Consider the following 16,145-nt stretch of genomic DNA (forward strand, 5'->3'; position numbering starts at 1 on the left):
GCCTGCCTTGTCTATAACATGGTACATTTTATGGATACTTTGAACAGTGTTATTACAAGGGAGGAATGTATGGCGCATAATGCACCTCAATATTGGCCTGTCTTGTCTATAACATGGTACATTTTATGGATACTTTGAACAGTGTTATTACAAGGGAGGAATGTATGGCGCATAATGCACCTCAATATTGGCCTGCCTTGTCTATAACATGGTACATTTTATGGATACTTTGAACAGTGTTATTACAAGGGAGGAATGTATGGCGCATAATGCACCTCAATATTGGCCTGCCTTGTCTATAACATGGTACATTTTATGGATACTTTGAACAGTGTTATTACAAGGGAGGAATGTATGGCGCATAATGCACCTCAATATTGGCCTGTCTTGTCTATAACATGGTACATTTTATGGATACTTTGAACAGTGTTATTACAAGGGAGGAATGTATGGCGCATAATGCACCTCAATATTGGCCTGTCTTGTCTATAACATGGTACATTTTATGGATACTTTGAACAGTGTTATTACAAGGGAGGAATGTATGGCGCATAATGCACCTCAATATTGGCCTGCCTTGTCTATAACATGGTACATTTTATGGATACTTTGAACAGTGTTATTACAAGGGAGGAATGTATGGCGCATAATGCACCTCAATATTGGCCTGTCTTGTCTATAACATGGTACATTTTATGGATACTTTGAACAGTGTTATTACAAGGGAGGAATGTATGGCGCATAATGCACCTCAATATTGGCCTGTCTTGTCTATAACATGGTACATTTTATGGATACTTTGAACAGTGTTATTACAAGGGAGGAATGTATGGCGCATAATGCACCTCAATATTGGCCTGTCTTGTCTGTAACATGGTACATTTTATGGATACTTTGAACAGTGTTATTACAAGGGAGGAATGTATGGCGCATAATGCACCTCAATATTGGCCTGTCTTGTCTATAACATGGTACATTTTATGGATACTTTGAACAGTGTTATTACAAGGGAGGAATGTATGGCGCATAATGCACCTCAATATTGGCCTGTCTTGTCTGTAACATGGTACATTTTATGGATACTTTGAACAGTGTTATTACAAGGGAGGAATGTATGGCGCATAATGCACCTCAATATTGGCCTGTCTTGTCTATAACATGGTACATTTTATGGATACTTTGAACAGTGTTATTACAAGGGAGGAATGTATGGCGCATAATGCACCTCAATATTGGCCTGTCTTGTCTATAACATGGTACATTTTATGGATACTTTGAACAGTGTTATTACAAGGGAGGAATGTATGGTGCATAATGCACCTCGGTATTTTTCTGCCTTGTCTGTAACATGGTACATTTTATGGATACTTTGAACAGTGTTATTACAAGGGAGGAATGTATGGCGCATAATGCACCTCAATATTGGCCTGCCTTGTCTATAACATGGTACATTTTATGGATACTTTGAACAGTGTTATTACAAGGGAGGAATGTATGGCGCATAATGCACCTCAATATTGGCCTGCCTTGTCTATAACATGGTACATTTTACTCCATTTCTTAATAGAAACTCACCAGCTCAGTTTCAACCAGTGTTGGCTGGGAGGATCCTGGCACTAAAAAAAAAACTGTTCAGTTTTATAGGTATGATGCTGATATGCCATCAAGTATGGCAGTTGCTGCTAAATTGTAAATAGAAAAATGTTGAGAGGACTTAAAGTCGGCAGAACAGAATTTGACCAATTTTGATAATGCAGTCTATCATAAAAGGCTAATCAATTTTGCACATTGGTGCCAATAGGCAGTCAAATATGACAACCATTCCTTGGAAAAGAAAACCTTTAAATAACTAATTCTCAGAACTGCTAAACAGAATATGAGCAAATTTGTGAAGTATTCTGGCATCAAGGTATTTCAGGTTTGTAAAATGATTCTAATCCATAATCAAATATGGATGATGTTACTCAAAATAGAAAACCATTAAATGAATTCATTGCAACTGCTGAGCAGAATTTAATATGATTTTATTTGACTTGTCTATATCCTACAAACGATAAACATAATTTGACCAAATTTGACAGAAAACATTCTGGCATTAAGTTCATTCAAATGTTTACAGTACTGCTCTCTGCTAATGGTTGCCGTTTGCTAAAAATGGAAACATTTTCAAACAACTTACAAAATACCACTGAATAGAATTTGAGTGAATTTGACAGAACACGTCCTAGAAAGATGGCCTGTCAGTTTTATGTGATTGATTCCAATCCATATCAAATATGGTCACTAATAAAAAAAGTAGAACAACTTTTAATGACCTTTTTGCAAAAACTCTTTAACAGAATTTTACCAGATTTTACAAAAAATCTTCTTTTTTGAAGGATTTTAATTTGGTATAAATGATGCCAACTCGTATGCTGCTGTGTAATAGAGGTATTACCTTGTACCATTTTTTTTCAAATGGTACATTCCTTGGTACATTTTCACTGTACCAATTCCTCTGTCTGTAAGGAATGTACAGAAATTCCTTGGTACATTTTCACTGTACCAATTCCTCTGTAGTTTCTGTCTGTAAGGAATGTACAGAAATTCCTGAATAATCTTGTGACAGATTTTATTATTATCATTATCATTATCATTATCATTATTATTATTATTATTATTATTATCATTATCATTATTATTATTATTATTATTATTATCATTATCATTATTATTATTATTATTATCATTATCATTATTATTATCATTATTATTATTATTATCATTATCATTATTATTATTATTATTGCTTCGTCATTATTATTATAATACCACTAACTTTCATTAAGAGGCCAAAGTTGGTCTAAGATTGCTTACTTGGGTGACACCTTCCATAAAAAAAATGCAAGGATAGTTGGCCAAGAAATATGGATTAATACAATGCTTTCTGGAGAGAAGAAAATCTGCACTGATTTATTGTAAAATAACACCATATTATATTGATCATATTATCGATTGTATTATATGACAAAAAAATAATTATCTTGAGATAAAAGAAAATACAATATTTCAGCTCTAAATAAAATTGCAGGTCCCCTTATATCCCTCCATAAATTAAATGGTCAGTGACTTTTTGTAGATGAATTTGATATGTGTATATTAATTGTTGTATGAGTCGCATAAGTTGTAACCAGAGTGGAATGATTAAGCTTACACTTGTGCTGCCAATAAAATGATTGCTGATACTGATTCCAACAGTATACAAGATGCACTATTGATGTTACAGGCAGGGAAACTTTGAGAGGGATGCCAACACCTGGACATGGTATTTATCAGAGAGAGACAGTAAACATAAAACACACTTGACAAACAAGAAAATATTTAGTGGACTTTAGAAATTAGATAAATTTCAAAGAGAAAGAACTGCTCCCCTGAAAAGTTTAGGATGATTCATAGTCTTGCAATGGAATACATGTACTAAATACAATATCATATACTGGTAAATGAAATTTGATTTTTTTTAAATCTGAAATTTTTATAAAAGTTTTATTTGGCCCAAGTGTCTGTCACAACATTCCATTTGGCCACCAAGTTGGTATACATGATGTAAAACATGATTAAAGGATCATAAATATGTTTGTAATATTCAAACTTTATTTTGGACAAATTCACCTGTTCTAATTTTTTTATCATGAGCAAGAAAAATATACTGTTAATATAATTACATTCATAACAAGATTACTCTGGAATTTCCATAAACTCCTTACTGATGAAAACTACCAAAGTACTGGTAACTAAAAAAGTACAGTGGAACCCCGCTTTAACGCGCCCCGCCATAACGCAAATTCGGATATAACGCGGTCGTAGCATGGCTCCCGAAATTTCGTATATTCATTCACACATGGAGAAAAAAAATTTGGAGAAAAGTAAAAAAAACAAAACAAGAGATTAACTTCATTTTGGGCATGAGATTAGTTGTGACTTTTAAAATAATATGATCGTGGCATGGTTCCTGAAATTTGAAATTCATTTACGTGTATTTTTATCGGACCGTGAAAATATTTGTTTAACGTACGAGAAATAGTGTGTAAAACGTTTATTATAATTTGGTGGAAGAATTCGCGTATGACTTTTAATAATAAACGATCGGAACTTAACAATTTATCCAGGTTCTTTAAGTGATTTTGGAGAAGTGATCGTGTATGAATTCTAAAATAATACGATATATATAACGTACGAGAAATAGTGTGTACAACGCTTGGTTTCTGAAATTTATCAATTTGAACAGGTTGTGGTGAAGCTCCGTATTCTACTCTAGAAGAGAAAACTGGTTTCATTAGGTTTTTGAATTGTTAAGCCGAAGTAAACATTATCGGAAGTGTTACTTATTACGGATCCATGAGTAAAGCCAGTAAATCGTCTTTGTGATTGTCTTCCATGAATTCTGTATACAGTCGTTGCTCAAACAATAGCCGACATGGGCTTCTTATTTAACTGCAATCACAGCCAAGCAGCAGACAAAGCTGTGGTTGATACAAGAGTCGCACAATTTAATAAACATCAAAGGACGAAAGCCGCCAACATGTATGCTGTGCTTGGCGGTGTGATCAAACAACAAACAGTTGAAAGTAAATAATATCCACTTTATTATCTGTAAATTAAAAGGGTATGAAATTGTACATCCGTTCAGCTTAATTTTGTTTTATATAAAAAGTGATTCGTAACCATTGCAGGCCTTCATTACTTAGTTATCGAGCTTTATCTGTGTACGTTGTTTGCTTATATAAAAAATATTTTACTGTTATGGAAAAGCAAGTTGAAAAACGCAAGTCGTTTTCTGCTAAAGAGAAACTGTATGCCCTAGATCAACTAAAGAAGGGCAAACAACAAAACTCAGCTTGCCAGAGATCTAGGAATCAGCGAGTCCACTTTGCGAGGGTGGAAAACAGATGAAGGAAAGCTCCGTAGTCTACCCAACATTCTTGAAGAGGAAACTGGTTTACAGCGTAAAAGGGTTAAGTTAGCTAATGATAATGTCCTAGATTCAGCTTTGTACCAATGGTTTGTACAAGCTCGCTCAGAAGGTGTTCCAATTTCTGGCCCAATTCTGAAAGCCCAAGCAGAGAAATTTGATCGCCGTATCAATGGAGATGATTCCAAATTTAAGGCGAGTAATAGCTGGCTAGACAGATTCAAGAAAAGGCACGCTATCAGCCAAGTTCTTGTGTCTGGGGAAATCCGCTCCGCTGACAAAGAGGCTGCCAATTCCTACCCGATTGGGCTTAAAAAGTTGCTGGAGGACGGTTGCTACACAGCCGACCAAGTTTACAACTGCGATGAGACTGGTTTATGTTATAAAATGTTACCCGATCGCACCCTTGCAACCAAGACTGACAGTCACAAACGAGAAGGTTTCAAGAAGAGGAAGGACAGAGTGACTCTCTTATTTTGTGTTAACAAGTCTGGCAGCCACAAAGTCAGACCTCTGATGATTGGAAAATCGAAAGCTCCCAGATGTTTTCATCATGTAAATATGAAGGCACTTCCATTTCAGTACACTAACAGCAAGAATGCTTGGATGAATAGCTCCATATTTGATGACTGGTTTCACAAAATATTCCTTCCAGATGTTCGGGCTCATTTACGAAAACTCAAGCTGGAGGAAAAAGCTCTCCTCCTGCTGGATAATTGCCCTGCCCACCCCCCAGCGGAAAATCTTGTCAGCAGTGATGGCAAGATCAAAGTTTCGTACCTCCCGAAAAACACTACGTCAGAAATCCAGCCACTTGACCAAGGCATAATTTCCGTATTTAAACAAAATTATCACCGTGAAATGATAAAGGGAATGGTAGCAGATAATAACGCATCCGTCGACACATCATTGGCATTACTCAACTTAAAAGAAGTATGTCACCTTGGAGGTAAAGCCTGGGATGCTATCACTGCACGCTGCATTGAACGATGCTGGATAAAGGGTCTTGGGCCAGCTTTTACGCCCTCGACACAAAATGATAGTGACGATGAGCTTGAATTTACAGGATTCACTGAAGACGACGTACGTTTAGCAGAAGAAGCACTCAAAAAATACGAGCACAGTCATCGTGATATCCTTAACTTGTATTCAGTAGATGACATCTGCCCTATATACAAACACATATCAGATGACGAAATTGTTACAAATGTCAGCAGGAAGAATGAAATTGCACAATCAGAACCTGAAACCAGTGACGATAATGATAACGATGACGATGGCACCCCAACTCCCCCACCAAAAGTGTCTGAAGCAGTAGTACATTTAGAAGCAAGTTTAAGGTGGCTGGAAACACAAGATGTTGACAGCGTCAAAGTCCTTCAATTAAGAAACATTCTTGACTTTGCTAGAACCCAACAGTTCGCGGCAAAGAAGCAAACGTCATTGGATATATTTTTCAAGAAATGATGAAATTTAAATTTGGAACCACACTGACTTTGCACTTTGCGCAACGATTAATTTAGCAGTTTTCACATGTTTCTTTTGATGTTCACAAAATCTGAAATAAAAGTTATTTGCACGCTGAAATCATGCGTTGATTGTTAATTATTCTTGCAGTTTTCGCATATGATAAAATTTTAGCGGTATGAAATTTGTACAGACACCGTATGTAGACCCAGGAATAGCTGCATGCAATGACCGTACGATATCAGACGGCAAGTAAATGGTTTAAATATTTTGTTCATCCTATATTTTACACGACTAATTCAGACTATTACAAAATTATTGAATATTTTAAATCTGTACGATTTTCAATGAAATTACATCCATTTTGGATGAACTGCATGCCACGACGGCACGGTAGCATATGGTGTTGATACACGTTTCATGATATAGCGATAGTCTGGTATTATCGGTCAATCTGTATTATCGTTCAAACAAATAAAAATTAGTAAATGTTTTTAATGCACAGTAATAACCTATAAATATATTAGCCATCGATTATTTTGAATATATCTTAATTAATGCATTCCAGTTAATATTCATCTGATGATAAGCCGACTTTTGATCATTGTACATGTATACACGTATATGTTCTCGGAAAAAAAGTTAAATATTGTAAAACCCTGCATTAACGCGACCCCGCTTTTAACGCGATCCGATTTTATGGACCCCGATCATCGCGTTATAGCGGGGTTCCACTGTACCATGGTAAGTATGACCAGGAAATAAATACAGAGGTAATACTGTGTATCTGTGGTAAATATCGAGGTTGATGTTAATATGTTATATTAAGGTTGATACTAATATGTAATAAATATTGGGGCTGATATTAATTTGTAATAAATCTCAAGGTTGATGGCAATTTGTAATAAATCTCAAGGTTGATGCTGATTTGTAATAAATCTCATGTTTGATGCTGATTTGTAATAAATCTCATGTTTGATGTTATTTAAAATTAATATCAGTGTTGTTGCCATTTGTTTTTATCCTTGGCTCTAAATATTAAAAGACCCATAAAGAATTATAATTTTTGTCAGATGTGTTTGCTGTTAGGACAATGCTCCACCCACTAATTGGGATATTTTTTTTTAAATAATGACTTTTTTCATTGAAAAGAAATTAAAATGGTGATTGCTAGCAGATTTGTAAGCATGTAGCAAATAATTGAATGAAATTTGGATAAGAGATGTTGAAGTTATACATGTGTGAAATTGAATATCTTATAAAACCAGTACAGGTGACATACTAGGCTTCTGACACACTGTTTGACCAACCCACATGTGAGGAAAAAATGTCTGGTACTAAGCTGTGTAATTAGATTGGTTAGCTTGGACTTTGTTATATGCTAGTTGATTGAGTTAATGCATTAGGACAAGAGGTAAATGTCTGGCATACTTAGTGGTCATTTGTTGGTCATCTGGATCTGATCATTAGCAAATATTTGTATAATCTTAACTTGTCCTAACAAACAAAAGCATACGTCTGATTGGTCCATTAGAAAAATGGTGTCTATCAGACATTCAGAATTGCTACTAGTTTGGCAGTCTGGCTGTTTTGAAAGTCTTGTTATCACATCTCCTAAACCATACTAAAAATTGTGATAAAACTTGAATCATACAAGTCATCTTGGGGTCAAGATGGTTTTAAATGAAAACGGTACCCTCTTATTCATTCAGAAGAACTACCAGTGTGGCCACCATCAAAATCTTGTCACTATTTGTCATAATGAGTTCAATTGAAACACATTCATCCTGTGGTCTGTTGACTGATCTGGTGGCCTAAGTGGTTGAGTGTCCATCTTGGATGTGGGAGGCCGTGTGTTTGAATTCTGGCCAACTCATACCAAAGACTTATAAAAATAGTACTAACAGCTGCCTCACTTGGTGCTCAGCATTAAGAAGCGAGTGTTAGGAATGGTCTGCCTGGTGTCAGGATAATGTGACTGGTGGGACATGATGCTACATGTCTGCAACATGATACCCGAGTGCTAGACATCACTATGAACTGCCACACTATAGACGTTGTAGCAATATGACTGATTTTTAATTTTTTTTTTTTAAAGCTACGTTAAAATTCCAAATCACATGTGCATACACTCCTGTGGTCTATTTAATTCTAATGAAAATGGTACCCTTCATACAGCAACATGGATGCAAGGGTATACATATGGAAAATCTTATCAATTCTAGGAATATAATGTGGATGAAGGCTTGGAAGATATGCAAGGGATGCTGGAAAATGTAAAAGCTTTAGCAGCTGACATGGAGGCAGAGCTTCAAACACAGAACTCTCAACTTGACAGAATAAATGCACATGTAAACTGAATGTAAAGTTAGTATTATTATATACAGACATAGTATTTAGAGCTGCAATTATGTGAAAGAACTAGGAATGTAAATAAATAATCTGTTTATTGCATCACATTTACTTACATCATGAACTCTTGGCCATTATGAAGTTATGTAGAAATACACATTTGATATAATGACTAAGATGAGAACACATATCTTCATATCTCATATAGATCTTATTACTGGATATATCAACAATGTTTAACAAGCAGGTCAAAATGGTGTTATCAAATATCTTTCCTTTAAAGTTTTGTGACAATAGGATTTTTGAAATGTGAGTCTAATACCTTGTCGTTCGCTGACAATGCTGCAATGGCCTTGAGAAATCACACTTGCAACATCTTCAGCCGTGTTTGTATATACTGGCAACATCTATTCCATGTTGGTATTTTACTTTTTATCTACTTGTTACACCTGTGCCATGTTTGCATCTACTGGCAACATCTACGCCATGTTTGTAAATACTTTGTATCTACTGGCAACATGTATGACAAGTGTATCTACTTTGTATCTACTGGCAACTTGTATGACATGTGTATCTACTTTGTATCTACTGGCAACGTATATGCAATGTTTGTATCTACTTTGTATCTACTGGCAACATCTATGCCATATTTGTATCTACTTTGTATCTGCTGGCAATGTATATGCAATGTTTGTATCTACTGGCAACATCTATGCCATATTTGTATCTACTTTGTATCTACTGGCAACATCTATGCCATGTTTGTATCTACTGGCAACATCTGTGCCATGTTTGTATCTACTTTGTAACTACTGGCGACATGTGACAGGTGTATCTACTTTTTATCTACTGGCAATATATATGACAGGTGTGACATTGAGAGTCGAATTGGCAGGTGATATCTTTTTGCCTATTTGTTAGGCATTTAATTATCTTGCATTAAATCGAGTCATATTTGGTATCAGTTAAAATCTAAAATAATTTTTTTGCTGATTGCACAAGCTTTAAGACAGCTGATTTTCATTGTTAGGGTCATATCCAAGGTTTAAACACTAGCGTAAAATTCTGTCTTGAAATGACATAAATGTTGCAGCATTCAGATATATATACCAGTTGTTCTATTTTATGCATTTTTTCATCCTATATTCAGTTAAGTCATACTTGGTTTAATTTAAAAGCTAAATAAATTTTATGCTGGTAGCGTAAGTTTTAGGAAACTAATTCTAACTTTATTGGATGTATCCAAGGATTAAACACAAGATATAATATTTTGACTTTGAAATAACTTGAACTGTTCTTCCATCACAATTTTTCAAATATGTTCTATTTGCTGTTTTATGCATTTTGGAATCTTGCATTCAACAAGGTCTTATTTGGTACATTTTAAAAGCTAAATAAAACTTCTGCTGATTGCAAAGGCAAATTTTTATTGAAGGGCCAGATCTAAAGCTTAAGGATAGTAGTAAGGTCACAATATGTGCAGTGACCTAATTTCATTGTCTAATGATAATGAAATATCTGATGCATATGTGAACAGTGCATCAATTTAGCCTTAGAAATCTGTATCAGTTGGTTTCACATTAATGTCAAAATGTCGTTAAATATTTCTTACTTATTCAAAGGCATTACTACAAAAATTATCATACTTAAAACAACTTGATTAAAATCTGTCATATGTTGGTTGGCATTGTAAAGTCCCAGAAATGTCCAGTGTGTATATGTATATCGAGATGTATTTGGTGGCTATCACACATTGCACTTCAAAGGTCAGTGTGTCCTAATTTTCTTGCTCCAATAATTTTGGTTAAGTTTAGCGACCTGTAGCATGGTATGCATATGTGTCTTGGTGAGTACAACATCACCCTGCTAAAAATAGATCACTGACCTAATTTTCTTGCCCCAAAAGACTTTTGTTAAGTTGTTGTAGTTAGGTAAATTTCTCAGGCATGGTTAGACCAAGAGAAGACGGTCTGTTTACTATGTAGATGTGGTTTGCTGAGTACAACATTAATAAACCAACATACAGTGTGACCCCGCTAAAACACGGTAGTTGGGAGCCATAAAACCTAACCGTGTTATATACCGAACCATGTTATATGCAGCCAAGTCAGTTAGCTGAAGAAAATGTAACCGCCCCCAACAAAACAAAAAAAAATGTGTGTGGGGTATTTAGGTAATAAATGTGGGCGGTAAAATACGTGCTTCTTCGGCACAGTTACCCTCTTGAATACATATTAAATGAGAAATACACCTGTAGTGAAAACAGAGAATACATAATATAATAGTTTACTTTATTTAGAGAACCATGAATTGGTTCATATACGTGAATCCGGTTTATATATAAATGTCTAATGTATAGCATGAATCGAGTATCAACACTGTGTACTCATCTGTGAACCTCATCATATACATTGAATCCACAATACAAGTGATTCCATCAAAGATATGTACACACAGCTTTAAAATATTCATTAATTTTGTAATAGGTCATATTGGTCTGAATTCAGTGGAAAAACATGGCACAATCACATAACCAATGATGAAGCACATTTACTTTAAAGTACGTTCCAAGTCAATAAAAGTTAGTTTGCGTTTTAAGCCGCTGTTGGCATAAACATTTTCCCTACAAAAAGGAAACTTTCACAGCACAGTTAACGTGTTCAGTCACGTTGGAAAATGCAAAAATCCATCAGATTCCATCACTTTTATTTAAGTTTGGTACTGACGACCTTTGAAGAAAACTTCTTTGCTGTTATTGAAAGATTGTGGTCGGCTTTCTTTGATGAAGGGTGCATGCGCTATTGAAGTCACCACTACAGGACAGCTTTGGAGAACCAAGCGAATGCCCATTTCTTATTGTGGCGGCAACATCAAATAATTGTATTGCATGAGTGAGACAGATTGTTTTACATTTGCTGAGTATGTTTTCATAACAGTCGGTGCTTCAAAGGTAATCTGTTTCCTTTGAAATTTCAGCAAACTATTTTATCTGGGTACGTTTTAGAAAGGAATTGGCCATCGTTTAGACTATTCTAGTTACTCTCCCTCCATGCATACTGAATAAACCAATAAGTAAGTAAGATGTATTTTTTTTTTTTTTTTACATTTGTGGTAGCAGCATGATGCTGCCTTCCACGCATGCATCTAAAAATTAACAAAGGGTCAACGGACTATAGAGACACAGGTGTTCTGATGACAGGGATTATTACAGAAAACATGAACGTTCTGAAGGATTTAATTCTGAGTGAAACGAAGAGGAATTTTACTTACCATCCACATACAAATGTCAGTCTTTGCAAATATATTAATTACTAGCGAGCAGTCAAAAATCCAATGAAAGATAGATTACGAGACAATGCCTCGTCCGGTTGATCTCCGTTACCAGAAATGTCAACAACAAAAAAGCGGATATTTTACTGTTAACATACAGAAGTCATGCTAGATGTCAGGATAAGTGGATTATGATATAATAATGCAGTTTAGATGGTTTGTCAGTATGGACAAAGAATTTGTTTATGTAACAATAGATAAATTTCAGTGCATTTTATTTCCAGTTTGCGGCTTCCTTTCATGGGGCCTCTGAATTTCTGCACTCCAAACCAATGGTTGTATATAAAAGTTTAAACAGCCAACAATGTTGCCAACAATTAAAAAAAGCCACGTATGTTTTGCAGCCAATAAGGAAAAACAATCCAAGTTTGCGACATTGGCGAAGACCTACACAATCCCAGAATAAATTTTTTATGCGTTTTTTCTTCTTTTTACTTTTAGAAGAAAAAAAATAGTTTTTCGTGTACGAGAAAAATACATATAAAATTTCAGGAGCCAAGCCACGATTGTCTTGTGTGTAGCTGAGTCTTAAGTCATTACAGTAACACTTTTCAAAAACGTAATCACTGTGATCAACATTTTACTCTTGAGTGATTTCTGTCAAATTTTGTGTTTATGCCAGTTTCTCAGGCATTGCTTTCCTGAGTAATGCAGCTTGATGTATAGATGTGTCATTTTGAATAAAGCACCAGTGTTCATGCCAGTTTCTCAGGCGTTGTTGTCCTGAGTAATGCAACTTGATGTATAGATGTGTCATTTTGAATAAAGCACCATTGTTCATGCCAGTTTCTCAGGCATTGTTGTCCTGAGTAATGCAACTTGATGTATAGATGAGTCATTTTGAATAAAGCACCATCTTAGTATAAATGTCATTGGACCTTCATTTCATGTTTCTGTAAATTTGGTTAAGTTTAAATTGAATAAAATTTTGCAAGTGTTGTTAGTCATAGGAGCATGCAACTTTATGCATCATAGCAAGTTGGATGCTGTGACCTATTACAGCATTACTACTTAGAAAACATGTCAAGATTAGTTCCAGTGCACTTTTTCTTTTTTATTCTCCTGCATCAGTATTTAACATGTGAGGCATTCATTTTTATTTCCAACCAGTGAATCTACCAAAGTGTTGGGTATTCTAGGCTAACCTCTGATGGGAGGCACTCTAAAGAGAATGTCCATTTACAGTGGCATTTGAGAAATACAAGCACCATCAATAGTATAGTATCAAATTAAAAAACAAAAACTAAATTGTGCAATGTTATGGAAAGGCAAAATCTATTAAAAAATTTGTCAAAATTAAATTCATAAATTTAATTAAGATCTTTGCATACATGAATTATAGAATATCCACAAAATAATTATGTTTTTTGATATTCATGTATTAGATTTTTCTGTCTAGTTTGTACCAAATGAAGCTGGTGCCAGTGTTAAATCCAGTTTGGCTACTATCTTGAAAATCTTGCTGTAGCAACTCCTCCTGAACAGATGGTCCTATAAGCAGGGTTTTCACTAAAGGATTAATTATGATATCTTGTTGGTCCTAAATAAAAATGGTGCTGATGTGTTGCAGTGATCTTGAAAAGCTTGTTATTGCAACTCTTGAATTGAAGATGGTATTAACATGTTTTTTTCCCTCAATAAACACTTCTCATGGTATGTAGCTTGTTTTAAATAAAAATTATGACAATGTGTCCTTCCAGAATTTGAAAAATATCATGAAATCTTATTCCCCTGAATGAATGGCCTAATTGGTATTGACAAAAAAACTAACCATTCTTTCTTGCAATTGTTTCTATATTACAATGACTCACCTGCCAAAATAGCAGCCCTAACAACATTTATTTTACTTTGTGACTGATTGTCATATCAACATGAGGCTTTCACTAATATACTGCTACACTACATAGCCGGTTCTGGATGGATAGTCATATCACATAATGTTTTCATTATAACACTGCTACACTACGTTTCCATTTCTGTATGGACAGTCATGTCACATAATGCTTCCATTATAACATTGCTACGCTATGTAGCCAGTTCCTGATCGACAGTCATATCTCATAATGCTTTTATTATAACACTGCTAAACTACGTAGCCGGTTCTGGATGGACAGTCATATCACATAATGCTTTCATTATAACACTGTTACGCTATGTAGCTGGTTTCAGATGGACAGTTATATCACATAATGCTTTCATTATAACATTGCTACACTATGTAGCCGGTTTCAGATGGACAGTCATATCACATAATGCTTCCATTATAACACTGCTACACTATGTAGCCAGTTCTGGATGGACATTCATATCACATAATGCTTTCATTATAACACTGCTACACTGTGTAGCTGGTTCCAGATGTACAGTTATATCACATGATACTTTCATTATAACACTGCTACACTATGTAGCTGGTTCCAGATGGATAGTCATATTACATAATGCTTCCATTATAACACTGCTACACTATGTAGCTGGTTCTGGATGGACAGTCATATCTCATAATGCTTTCATTATAACACTGCTACACTGTGTAGCTGGTTCTGGATGGACTGTCATTTCACATAATGCTTTCATTATAACACTGCTACACTATGTAACCGGTTCTGGATGGACAATCATATCACATAATGCTTTCATTATAACACTGCTACACTGTGTAGCTGGTTCCAGATGTACAGTTATATCACATGATACTTTCATTATAACACTGCTACACTATGTAGCTGGTTCCAGATGGACAGTTATATCACATAATGCTTTCATTATAACACTACTACACTGTGTAGCCGGTTCCAGATGGACAGTCATTTCACATAATGCTTTCATTATAACACTGCTACACTATGTAGCTGGTTCTAGATGGACAGTCATATCACATAATGCTTTCATTATAACATTGCTACACTACATAGCCGGTTTTGGATGGACAGTCATATCACATAATGCTTTCATTATAACATTGCTACACTACATAGCTGGTTCCAGATGTACAGTCATATCGCATAATGCTTTCATTATAACATTGCTACACTACATAGCCGGTTCCAGATGTACAGTCATATCACATAATGCTTTCATTATAACATTGCTACACTACATAGCCGGTTTTGGATGGACAGTCATATCACATAATGCTTTCATTATAACACTGCTACACAATGTAGCTGGTTCCAGATGGACAGTCATTTCACATAATGCTTTCATTATAACACTGCTACACTATGTAACCGGTTCTGGATGGACAATCATATCACATAATGCTTTCATTATAACACTGCTACACTGTGTAGCTGGTTCCAGATGTACAGTTATATCACATGATACTTTCATTATAACACTGCTACACTATGTAGCTGGTTCCAGATGTACAGTTATACCACATAATACTTTCATTATAACACTGCTACACTATGTAGCTGGTTCTGGATGGACTGTCATTTCACATAATGCTTCCATTATAACACTGCTACACTATGTAGCCGGTTCTTGATGGACAGTCATATCGCATAATGCTTTCATTATAACATTGCTACACTACATAGCCGGTTCCAGATGTACAGTCATATCACATAATGCTTTCATTATAACATTGCTACACTACATAGCTGGTTCCAGATGTACAGTCATATCGCATAATGCTTTCATTATAACATTGCTACACTACATAGCCGGTTCCAGATGTACAGTCATATCACATAATGCTTTCATTATAACATTGCTACACTACATAGCCGGTTTTGGATGGACAGTCATATCACATAATGCTTTCATTATAACACTGCTACACAATGTAGCTGGTTCCAGATGGACAGTCATTTCACATAATGCTTTCATTATAACACTGCTACACTATGTAGCTGGTTCTAGATGGACAGTCATTTCACATAATGCTTCCATTATAACACTGCTACACTACATAGCCAGTTCTGGATGGACAGTCATATCACATAATGCTTTCATTATAACACTGCTACACTATGTAGCTGGTTCTGGATGGACAGTCATATCACATAATGCTTTCATTATAACACTGCTACACTAT

The 16,145-nt window shown here is 35.2% G+C and overlaps 1 protein-coding gene across 1 annotated transcript in view; it reads left to right on the plus strand.

Annotated features, from left to right (window-relative positions):
* LOC149779186 (uncharacterized) overlaps positions 1 to 16,145 on the plus strand; it is a 240,726-nt gene that overhangs the window by 97,617 nt on the left and 126,964 nt on the right. Inside the window, exon 29 of the mRNA XM_089938405.1 lies at positions 8,644 to 8,769. Within this exon, the coding sequence (XP_089794531.1) occupies positions 8,644 to 8,769 (126 nt within the window). The remainder of the gene's footprint in view (positions 1 to 8,643; positions 8,770 to 16,145) is intronic.

The sequence above is a fragment of the Sinohyriopsis cumingii genome, chromosome 17 (assembly GCF_028554795.1).
Source record: "Sinohyriopsis cumingii isolate HCF-2022 chromosome 17, ASM2855479v2, whole genome shotgun sequence".
Lineage (NCBI taxonomy): Eukaryota > Metazoa > Mollusca > Bivalvia > Unionida > Unionidae > Sinohyriopsis > Sinohyriopsis cumingii.